This window comes from Salvelinus sp. IW2-2015, linkage group LG11 (assembly GCF_002910315.2).
Source record: "Salvelinus sp. IW2-2015 linkage group LG11, ASM291031v2, whole genome shotgun sequence".
Taxonomy (NCBI): domain Eukaryota; kingdom Metazoa; phylum Chordata; class Actinopteri; order Salmoniformes; family Salmonidae; genus Salvelinus; species Salvelinus sp. IW2-2015.
This window is the reverse complement of record NC_036851.1, coordinates 45,326,733-45,338,803: the sequence shown is the minus strand read 5'-3', so window position 1 is coordinate 45,338,803 and position 12,071 is coordinate 45,326,733. Positions and strand designations below refer to the sequence as shown.

The following is a 12,071-nucleotide window of genomic DNA, read 5'->3' as shown; positions in this document are numbered from 1 at the left end:
GCATCTTAGCTGTAATGCTCTGTTGTTGTACCCACCTCTTAATGCTCACCCCATCTTAGCTTGTTATGCTCTTGTTGTGTTACCCACCTCTTAATGCTCACCATATTAGCTGTAATGCCCTGTGTTTACCCCACCATCTAAGCTGTAATGCTCTGTGTGTTACCCACCTTTAATAGTCACTCTATTAGCTGTAATGCTCTGTTGTACCCACCTTTTTAATGGTCACCATATTAGCTGTAATGCTCTGTGTGTTACCACCTCTTAATGGTTTATGTCACCATATTAGCTGTAATGCTCTGTTGTTTACCCACCCATCTTAGCTGTAATGCTATACTGGTCACCATATTAGCTGTAATGCTCTGTGTGTTTCCCACCTCTTAATGGTCAACATCTTAGCTTTAATGCTCTGTGTGTTACCCACCTTTTAATGGTCACCATGTTAGCTTAATGCTCTGTGTGTTAACCACTTCCAATGGTCCCATCTTAGCTGTAATGCTCTGTGTGTTACCCACCTTTTAATGGTCACCCTATTAGCTGTAATGCTCTGTGTTACCCACCATATTAGCTGTAATGCTCTGTGTGTACCCACCTCTTAATGTTCACCATATTAGATGTAATGCTTGTGTGTTACCCACCATCTTAGCTGTAATGCTCTGTGTGTTATCCACAACTTAATGCTCACCATATTAGCTGTAATGCTCTGTGTGTTACCCACCTCTTAATGGTCACCATATTAGATGTAATGCTGTGTGTGTTACCCACCATCTTAGCTGTAAGCTCTGTGTTATCCACATCTTAATGCTCACCATATTAGCTGTAATGCTCTGTGTGTTACCCACCTCTTAATGGTCACCATATTAACTGTAATGCTCTGTGTGTTATCCACCTCTTAATGCTCACCATATTAGCTGTAATTCTCTGTGTGTTACCCACCTCTTAATGGTCACCATATTAGCTGTAATGCTCTGTGTGTTACCCACCTCTTAATGATCACCATATTAGCTGTAATTGCTCTGTGTGTTACCCACCTCTTAATGCTCACCCATCTTAGCTGTAATGCTCGTGTGTTACCCACCTCTTAATGGTCACCATTCACCATATTAGCTGTAATGCTCTGTGTGTTACCCACCTCTTAATGCTCACCATCCTGGTTGTGATCCTCTTGATCTCAGACATCTTCTCCATTTTCACTTTGGTCTCCAACTCAGCACTGCGCAAAATGGAGACACTATGTGACATTAAGAAGACAATACATTGGACATACTGTACATCTAACACATTGTTAGTTACACTTTGATGTCCTCCACTGACTTTTCTATAGAGCTCTCCGTGTTGGGGTTTGGGTTAGTGTTACGTTGTGAGAATGTTAGTTGTCGMTTACTTACACTTTGATGGCCTCCACAGAGTTCTTGTTGTTCACTTTAAGGAATTGGTCAAAGATGATGGCGTCGTCCTCTAGGAACTGCTCGGCGTGCGTCAGCTTCCTCTCCTCCGCCGCTGCCACTTTCACCAGCTGCTCTATCTCTCCACGCTTCACCGCCAGGGAGTACTGAGAGAGAGAGAGGGTTGGGGAGAGAGAGAGAGAGAGAGATGGGGGAGATATGGATGAGGAGGAATATACCGGGATGGATGGATGGATGGATAGCAGTGGAGGCTGCTGAGGAGAGAACAGCTCATAATATAGTCTGGAATGGAGCCAATGGAATGGCATCAAACCATGTGTTTCATGTAGTTGATGCCATTCCACCTACTCCGCTCCAGCCGTTACCACGAGCCCGTCCTCCCCAATGAAGTTGCCACCAACCTCCTGTGATGATAGATAGATAGATAGATAGATAGATAGATGGATAGATGGATAGATGGATGGATGGATGTAGGTGGAGAATCCCAGAAACATGAGGGAGGTGGAGAAAGCTTGTATGGGCTACCCTTCACTAGTGAAAACCAATAAAGACAATGATACATAACAATTACATTATCAATTGTGTAAAGACCGAATATCTGCAGACACATTCCAGTTGTCGTCGATCAAGATCATAACATAATTACCAGGCCAGTTTATATGGACTGTTGTTCCCTTCTTACCTCCAACAGAAACATCTCCTTTTTCTGGTTGATAAACTCATTTATGCTCTCTTTGTCTATATTACAATCTGAGGAGAAACGGTAGGGTTGGTTACACAGCATGACATTGTTAAACGATGGGACTGAGGTTGAGTATAGAGGCAAAGAGTCAATGACAAAGGCTTTTGATTTTCCATAAGAATGATTTCAGTTGTATCAATGACTTCAGTGCAAGCCTAAGGCCTTTGTGTTTAGACCTACACTGTATGTGTGTGTAGACCTAAAGTGTGTGTGTTAACATGTACACTGAGTGTACAAAACATAAGAAAAACCTTGCTAATATTGAGTTGCATACCCTTTTGCCTTCAGAACAGCCTCAATTCGTCAGGGCATGGACTCTACAAGGTGTCGAAAGTGTTCCACAGGGATGCTGGCCCATGTTGACTCCAATGCTTCCCACAGTTGTGTCAAGATGGCTGGATGTCCTTTGAGGGGTGAACTATTCTTGATACACACAGGAAACTGGACTTCAGGAAACAGCAGAGGGAGCACCCCCCTATCCACATTGAAAGGACAGCAGTGGAGAAGGTGGAAAGTTTTAAGTTCCTCGGTGTACACATCACAGACAAACTGAAATGGTCCACCCACACAGACAGTGTGGTGAAGAAGCCGCAACAGCGCCTCTTCAACCTCAGGAGGCTGAAGAAWTTTGGCTTGTCACCCAAAACCCTGACAAACTTTTACAGATGCACAATCGAGAGCATCCTGTCGGGCTGTATCACAGCCTGGTACGGCAACTGTACCGCCCTCAACCGTAAGGCTCTCCAGTGGGTGGTGCGGTCTACACAACACATCACCGGGGACAAACTACCTGCCCTCCATGACACCTACACCACCCGATGTCACAGGAAGGCAAAAAAGATCATCAAGGACAACAACCACCCGAGCCACTGACTGTTCACACTGCTACCATCCAGAAGGCGAGGTCAGTACAGGTGCATCAAAAGCTGGGACCCGAGAGACTGAAAAACAGCTTCTATCTCAAGGCCATCAGACTGTTAAACAGCCATCACTAACTCAAGAGAGGCTGCTGCCCACATTGAGACCCAATCACTGGGCACTTTAATAAAATGGATCACTAGTCACTTTAAACAATACATTCTAAATAATGCTACTTTAATAATGTTTACATATCTTACATTACTCATATCACATGTATATACTGTATTTTATACCATCTATTGCAACTTGCCTATSCRGCTCGGCCATCGCTCATCCATATACTTACATGTACATATTCTCATTCACCCCTTTAGATTTGTGTGTATGAGGTAGTTGTTGGGGAATTGTTAGATTACTTGTTAGATATTACTGCACTGTCGGAACTAGAAGCACAAGCATTTCGCTACACTCCCATTAACATCTGCTAACCATGTGTATGTGGCAAATAAAATGTGATTTGATTTGAAACTGTTGAGCATGAAAAACCCAGCAGCATTGCAGTTCTTGGCACACACAAACCCGTTCAAAGGCACTTCAAACTTTTGTCTTGCCTATTCACCCTCTGAATCGCACACATACACAATCCATGTCTCAAAGCTTAAAAATCCTTCTTTAACCTGTCTCCTCCCCTTCATCTACACTGATTGAAGTGGATTTAACATCAATAAGGGATCACAGCTTTCACCTGGTCAGTCTACGTAATGGAAAGAGCAGGTTTTCCTAATCTTTTGTACACTCAGTGTATGTCAATTATGGTGTAGCAACATGGTGTTTGTGTGTGTGTAGGTGTGTTTGTGTCCGTGCATGTGTGTCTGTCTTTCTGTCTGTCGCCACCTTTGATCATGGCAGGGGTGTTTTGTAGCTCGGCCAGCCTGCTCTCCTCCCCTCCTTGCTGGGCTGTGTCCTCTTCCTCCAGCCCCTCTCTCAGCTTCCTGCGAAGATCAGCCTGCTTGGCCTTCATACGGCCTGCATACGTCACCTTCTCATGAACCTGCAAGCCCAACTGGCTCTGCAGCTCAGGGAAAGAAAATAGGTGCATGTTTTAACCTGATGTTGGCCAGATACCAGTTGGACAGAGGTAACTGAACAATAACTATGTGTGTAATGCATTGAAAAATATATATTTTGGTCGGGATTCAATCCGATTGTGGGCTATAGGCATTGCTGCTTTTAAAGGCAATGCTCCTGAGTTCGGGGAGATCCCATTCCTGGTAAATGCTGTATATGTTCTCTTATTCAGAAATTGCCTTTAAAATCCGCAATGCCTATACCCCACGATCAAATTGAAACCCGGCCCAGGCCGCTTTGTCAACAATTGGATTGAATGGATAATAACAACGCATATACACACCAGTTTCCTGCTCTCCTTTTCCTTCTTCCTGATCGGGAAAATGTTGTCATCGAGCACTTCGAAAGGGTTTGCCCTAGGCTTCAGTTTACCAACATCTTCACACGTTGCAATAAAAACAGGGACAAATGTCAACGGAGAAGAATAGCCCTTGTATTTAAACCAGTACCAGTACAATAATCTCTCCAAAACAGCATGCATGTTGTAACAACACACTACCAAGAATAAACTGGTACTAACTACTATGTCACTGTCTTTTTTAGGATCGTATCATACTTTTCCGAACCCCAACTGTTGATTACATTTTCCATACAATTTGTTTTTATCTACAGTAGTTTATAAATGGGGTTAACCCTAGACTGGGATTTAGTGGGATTAGAGTGATGTCAAATGGAACATGCAGTGAATGGAAATTAATGGAATTGGGTCAGGTGGTTCCCATGACTACTTCCTACTCTCTTTTATGACAGAATCCTTCTTGGGCTACCTCAGACTGACTCATTATCAATCTTACAAGTAATGCTAACCAGTTAGTTAGGTCAGGGTTTCCCAAACTCGGTCCTGGGGCCGCTAGCACTACACAGCTGATTCAAAGAATCAAAGCTTGATGATGAGTTGATTATTTGAATCAGCTGTGTAGTGTTAGGGTAAAAACCAAAACCTGGGCGGGGTCAATGACTTGGTGGCACTCGCCGACTGGGCAACCATCAGAGGACCTGTCAGCATGTTTGGTCCACCTGTCAAATAGGATCATATAGAAAATCTAAACTAGAATTCACCCCAGTAGAAACACCAGGCTATTATGTGATTAGTAGCCTAGTCTTGCGTGGCCAGCCTTCCAAATCCTGTCTCATTCACAGCCATTGTTCATACAGCATCAGTGCATCAAGATGAAGACATTGTTCGTACAGCATCAGTTTGTCAAGATGAAGACATTGCTAGTACAGCATCAGTGTCAAGATGAAGGACATTGTCAGTACAGCATCAGTGTCAAGATGAAGACATTGTTAGTATAGCATCAGTTTGTCAAGATGAAGACATTGTCAGGACAGCATCAGTGTCAAGATGAAGACATTGTCAGTACAGCATCAGTGTCAAGATGAAGACATTGTTCGTACAGCATCAGTTTGTCAAGATGAAGACATTGCTAGTACAGCATCAGTGTCAAGATGAAGACATTGTTAGTATAGCATCAGTGTGTCAAGATGAAGACATTGTTCGTACAGCATCAGTTTGTCAAGATGAAGACATTGCTAGTACAGCATCAGTGTCAAGATGAAGACATTGCTAGTACAGCATCAGTGTCAAGATGAAGACATTGTCGTTACACGATCAGTGTGTCAAGATGAAGACATTGTTAGTATAGCATCAGTTTGTCAAGATGAAGACATTGTCAGTACAGCATCAGTGTTCAAGATGAAGACATGTTCGTACAGCATCAGTGTGTCAAGATGAAGACATTGTCAGTACAGCATTCAGTGTCAAGATGAAGACATTGTCAGTACAGCATCAGTGTGTCAAGATGAAAGACATTTGCTAGTACCAGCATCAGTGTCAAGATGAAGACATTGCTAGACAGCATCAGTGTGTCAAGATGAAGACATTGTTAGTAGAGCATCAGTGTCAAGATGAAGACATTGCTAGTACAGCATCAGTGTCAAGATGAAGACATTGTTAGTACAGCATCAGTTTGTCAAAATTAAGATTTATAAGACAATACAGATGTTGAATCTTAATTTGATCACCCTGTTGCTGGAGAACTTTGACGCAATGCAGGAAATGTAAAACGTGTAGTGTATTTGAGGTTTAAAAAGTCTTCTGAAGTTTTTAATTTTCACTTTGAAATTTCAGACTTGATTTTCTCTTATGAAAAACATATCAACCCATACAAAACTGGCCATTAATTATAATCCACATAATTCATATTTCCTGTTGCTGCAGGATTATTTTCCTGCTGTAGCAAACTGTCTCAAATTAAGATCCGTCGTGTCTACTTACTGTGCCTTGATGCTGGTGACAACATCCCTAGAGTAGAAAGTGAATGCAAGTTACCACAATTAGGGGCGCGAATACTTGTAAAAAAGGGACCGTTTTTTTTCTCATATATTGCATGCCAATTATTACTTAATCTAATAAATATCCCAACYCTGTATAGGCCCAGGGTGTTCAATGTAGCATAGAATGTTACCAATGGTGAATATGCCTAGTTGTTTTCTTTATCTAGAGAATGTTACAATGTTTCAAAAAATCGAACAACAACGTAACCAAATTGGCTTGTTGTGATTTAATTTAACTAATTTAAGCTAATTATTGTCAGAGTAAAATACGGTTTTGTTTTAACACCTTTCCTTACCTTCAATTTGATTTAACCCTTGACAATGTCTTCTGCTGACACTTTGTCATATTAGCATCTTGAGAGAGTTCTGCCCTACTTTGGACTTGGAACTCGATTGTTCCGAGTTTGCGTTATGTTGCCGTGGTAACATAATTCTTCAGAAGGTTCTATTTTCTTACCACTAGATGACGCTGTTTCCCAACATTCTCCTCAGTCTCAAACCCGTTTTTAATAGGACTTCATTCAAAAAGACTGTCAGGGATTTTGGGAGTTAGATTGTTAAGCATCAAATTGGCCTGGAGGTCTCATTTGTTTACTTTGGGCACAGAAAACTATTTGATAGGTTATTAAAGCACAACTGACCATTTTGGATATGAGCCAGACCGCAAAATGCTATATTTGCACCTTTTTTGCATAGCTGTGCAGATGGCAGACAGTGTGTATGGCGTCGTGTGGGCGAGCGGTTTGCTGATGTCAACGTTGTGAACAGAGTGCCCCATGGTGGCAGTGGGGTTATGGTATAGGCAGGCATAAGCTACGGACAACGTACACAATTGCATTTTATCGATAGCATTCAGGCAATTTGAATGCACAGAGATACGATGACGAGATCTTAAGGCCCATTGCCGTGCCATTCATCCGCCGCCATCAATTCATGTTTTAGCATGATAATGCACGGCCCCATGTCGCAAGGATCTGTACACAATTCCTGGAAGCTGAAAATGTCCCAGTTCTTCCATGGCCTGCATACTCACCAGACATGTCACCCATTGAGTGACAAATAAAGGTTACATTTAAAAATATAATAAAAAGTTTACAAAATGAAGCAAGTTTGGGATGCTCTGGGTCGACGTGTACGACAGTGTSTTCCAATTTCCTCCAATATCCAGCAACTTCGCACAGCCATTGAAGAGGAGTGGGACAYCGTTCCACAGGCCACAATCAACAGCCTGATCAACTCTATGTGAAGGAGATGTGTCGTGCTGCATGAGGCAAATGGTGGTCACACCAGATACCGACTGGTTTTCTGATCCACGCCCCTACTTTTTTATAAAGGTATCTGTGACCAACAGAAGCATATTTGCATTTCCAGTCATGTGAAATCCCTAGATTAGAACCTAATGAATTGATTTCCATTGACTGATTTCCTTATATGAACTGTAACTTTGTAAAATCGTAGAAATTGTTACATGTTGCATTTATATTTTTGTTCAGCTATTGTTGTATACACTTGTAGTGTATGTGGTAGAAAACATGCATTGGCTAAAGTTAAGTGAAGTAGTGGCTGCATAAAGCCAAACCATAGATTACCGTTTCTCCTGACTCATAAAGTACTTTCAGGCCAAGGAACCATCTAACATTACGTTGTAAATTACTCAACTTATCCTTTAACGGGTGGTGTTAGAAACCCTTTAACGGGTGGTGTTAGGAACCCTTTTGGAACCCTTTAACGGGTGGTGTTAGGACCCTTGAACGGGTGGTGATAGGAACCCTTTTGGAACCCTTTAACGGGTGGTGTTAGAAACCCTTTAACGGGGTGGTGTTAGGAACCTTTTGGAACCCTTTAACGGGTGGTGTTAGAAACCCTTTAACGGGTGGTGTTAGGAACCCTTTTGGAACCCTTTAACGGGTGTGTTAGAAACCATTTTGGAACCTTTAACGGGTGGTGTTAGGAACCCTTTACGGGTGGGTTGGGAACCCTTGGAACCCTTAACGGTGTTGTTAGAAACCCTTTAACCAGGTGTGTTAGAACCTTTACGGGTGGTGTTAGAACTTTTGAACCCTTTAACGGGTGGTGTGTAGGAACCCTTTTGGAACCCTTTAACGGGTGGTGTTAGAAACCCTTACGGGTGTGTTAGGAACCCTTTGGAACCCTTTTAACGGGTGGTGTTAGAAACCCTTTAACGGGTGGGTGTTTAGGACCTCTTTTGGAACCCTTAACGGGTGGTGTTAGACCCTTTTAGAACCCTTTTGTCTATGAGTATGTCTGCTGCAGGACTGTGTCTAACTGTTTTAGTCCTAGACGGCTAGATGATGGAAATACTAAAAGTGTGTGGTTGGTATTGTAACAAACCTGTAAGGCCACCYAAACGCGCACGTTGTTTGTTGACTAGAGTAAACAGTCTAGGACACTGATTTCCCATGGAATAATCAAGTCGTTTTTTTATTTGGATGAACAGACAGTGCACCCCAGCACTGACCAACCGCACACAACGCCTTCTCAAAAATCCCATTTCTCAGCATGCTTCCCGCATCCTCACATACAGCAACTCATTTGCATAATATTGTGTGAAAGGCTGAGAGAATTTCGAATGTGTAAAACATTACCCCTTTCATAAACTGAACACACCCTGTGTTTAATAACCTGGATAAACACACACAAAATACCCTTTGAGAAGTGTTCAGTAAKCAAACACATTCAGAATGCGTTGACCGTGTACTTAAAATGTTTTAAACTAGGCAAGTCAGTTAACAATGACGGCCAAACCTCGGCCAGTTGTGTGCCGCCCTATGTGATACAACCTGGATTCGAACCAGGGACTGTAGTGACGCCTCTTGCACTGAGCTGCAGTGCCTTAGACCGCTGTGGCACTCGGGAGTTCTACACATAACCCTCTTGCCAAACAGGCCTCCTAATAGTTATATGGGGTCTACCCCCCCTGACCCATGTGATCTTCTGCTGCAATTGACTCAGGTGCTTGACCCGTCTCAAAGGAGACACTTTCTATTGCAGGTGCACAGGGCAACTCAGTGTTCACGACCATTTGCGTGGTATGAGTCTCCGTGTCTTCGACTGAGCTTTTAGTCCTGACAGTGTCCAGTTCCCGTTCCACTGAGGCATTAACATCCCTTGGAGCCCACAGTCTCACAATGTCCCCCACCCTTCTCCTGAAGGGTAACCTAGGCAACATTGGTTGCTTTTTCCTCGGAGCACCCTGTTTCCTTGAGGGGTAGTATGTCTGACTAGGCACAAATGAGTCAGTGCTCAACTCAGTCTCTTGTTCCGTGCCAGTGACCTCATGCTGTGAAACAACCCCAAAGTAAGGTTTGATCCTGTTGTAGTGTACCACGGCATGATAAGGTCCATTACACTGTACTACTTCATACAGCACCTCTGACAGTTTCTTTGCAATTTTGAAAGGACCCTTGAATTTCTTTCTCAGTTTGGGTGACAACCCCTTTTTTCTCTGGTAGTCTCTAAACCACATATATTCATTTTCCTCATACCTCTGGGGTGACACCTTTAGTGTAAAAGTATTGCTTTTGTTTACCTGTTGCTTTTAGGTGATTTCTCTTTACAGCTTCCCTTACAGTGCTTAAATACCCTTCCACCCTTTTCACATAATGAGAAACATACTGTTTCCCTTCATTTTGTTGTGTTCCCATAACCARGTCAACTGGTAAAGCCATTTCAGTACCAAACAGCACCCTGTATGGTGTGATCCTTGTGGAAGATTGAACACTAGTCCTGTATGCCGTCATCACAAATGGGAGTATCTCATCCACATTTCTTTGATTGTTATCCACAAAAAGTGACAGCATATTGATCAGAGTTTTGTTCATTCTTTCCACTGAACCATCAGATTGTGGGTTGTACAGCGTGGTTCGTGTTTTGTTCATTTGTAAAAGATTGCACATCTCTCTAAAAATAGTAGATTCAAAATTTCACCCCTGGTCGCTATGGATAGATCGAGGAATGCCTAGCTTCAACACAAATTCCTCTATCAGTTTCTTGGCCACTGTTTCTGCTTCCTGATTTGGTATGGCATATGCCTCTGACCACCTATTAAAGTAATCTGACAGTACCCGGGCTCCCGAGTGGCGCAGTGGTCTAAGATACTGCAGTACCTGGTTTGAATCCAGGCTGCATCACATCCGGCCGTGATTGGGAGTCCCATAGGGCGGTGCACGATTGGCCCAGCATCGGCCAGGGTAGGCCGTCATTGTAAATAAGAATTTGTTCTTAACTGACTTGCCTGGTTAAATAAAATACCATGATGTGTTTGTTACCTCTCCCCAGCTCTGTAAATGAACCCATTAAGTCTACAGCTATCCTTTCAAAAGGTTGGCTTGCGACATAACTTGTCATGGGTGCTCTGGGGGCTGGACCCTGTAACTTGTATGCACGCCACACAGCCCTTACACCATTGCTTTATGGCTCTCTGTCAGCCTGGCCAATAAAATCTTGCTCTAATTTTACTGGTGAGTTTTTAAACTCATAAATGGCCTCCTGTTCAATCAGGATAAAGGTAAGTATCTCATGTACGAGCTCATCTGCTACAACCCCTCTGCAGATGGTGTCATCTGTCTCATAGTTTTGACTCTCAAGGTATAACACTCCATTCTTCACATGTAATGCCCCCCACACTTGTTCGAAAGGCCTGAACTTTGTCTCTGATTGCAACTCCACAGGGAGCTCTGCTCTACCCTCCTTCCTTCCAAAAGAAAAGCTGCATTTTGGGGTTCTGCCTGGCTTGTTTGAGTTCAAACTATAGGCTCAATAGTGACATCCTGAGGCTTGTTTACGTTGGCTGACAGTGACCTCCTGTGAGACGGCTGTGTCTACACTCTCTGTCTGTGTGTGTCGGCGTGACACACCATCTGCATTACTGTGCAGTGTCCCTGGCCTGTGGACAATATCATAGTCAAACTGATCCAGGTTCTCTAACCATCTAGCCAACTGTCTCTCAGGTTGTTTGAAGTTACTCAGCCACCTTAGTGAGCTGTGATCAGTTCTCAGAGAAATTTCCTCCCAGGCAAAAGTGTCTGAAATGTTTAAGAAACACTACCACAGCAAGAAGCTCCTTCTTGGTAGTTGAATACTTCCTCTCCTGTTTTGACAGTGCCAGACTGGCATACGCTACTACTCTCTCTCTACCCTCGTGTTTCTGGGAGAGGACTGCCCCTATGCCTGTGTCACATGTGTCTGGTATCCATTATGAAATCTAGATTTGGGTCCAGGAAAGCCAGTATGGGGGGATGTGGTAAGCTTGGACTTTAGTTCATTAAAGGTCACTTCACGTGCTGCATTACACTCAAACATTCCCCCCTTATCTGTCAATCTGTACAAAGTACAAAGGCCCCGCCATAGCTGAAAAATCTGGTGTAAACCTCCTGTAGTTTAGGCCAGGCCTAAAAAGCTTCTTGCCTCTGTCAGTGACTTAGGGCTAGGCCATGACCTGACTCTCTCTGTTTTCATGGGGTCAGTGGACACTCCCTCAGCCAAGATGATGTGTCCCAGGTAGCTTATCTGCGACCTGAACAAATGGCACTTAGATGGCTTCACCTTAAGTRCTGCCTGCTCCAATTTGCTGAAAAAAT

The 12,071-nt window shown here is 43.3% G+C and overlaps 1 protein-coding gene and 1 long non-coding RNA gene across 2 annotated transcripts in view; both read right to left on the bottom strand.

The window, feature by feature from the left end:
- LOC111970752 (cilia- and flagella-associated protein 100-like) overlaps positions 1-2,187 on the bottom strand; it is a 16,181-nt gene extending 13,994 nt beyond the window's left edge. The window contains 3 exon segments of the mRNA XM_070445839.1: positions 1,130-1,210; positions 1,386-1,549; positions 2,086-2,187. Of these exon segments, the coding sequence (XP_070301940.1) occupies positions 1,130-1,210; positions 1,386-1,549; positions 2,086-2,187 (347 nt within the window).
- Positions 2,188-3,738: 1,551 nt separating this feature from the next.
- Positions 3,739-6,864, bottom strand: LOC139028411 (uncharacterized). Its single transcript, XR_011480638.1, has 4 exons — positions 6,768-6,864; positions 6,413-6,439; positions 4,418-4,512; positions 3,739-4,075 (listed from the first exon to the last, which is right to left on the bottom strand). It is a non-coding gene; the product is annotated as an uncharacterized lncRNA (long non-coding RNA).
- Positions 6,865-12,071: the final 5,207 nt, after the last annotated feature.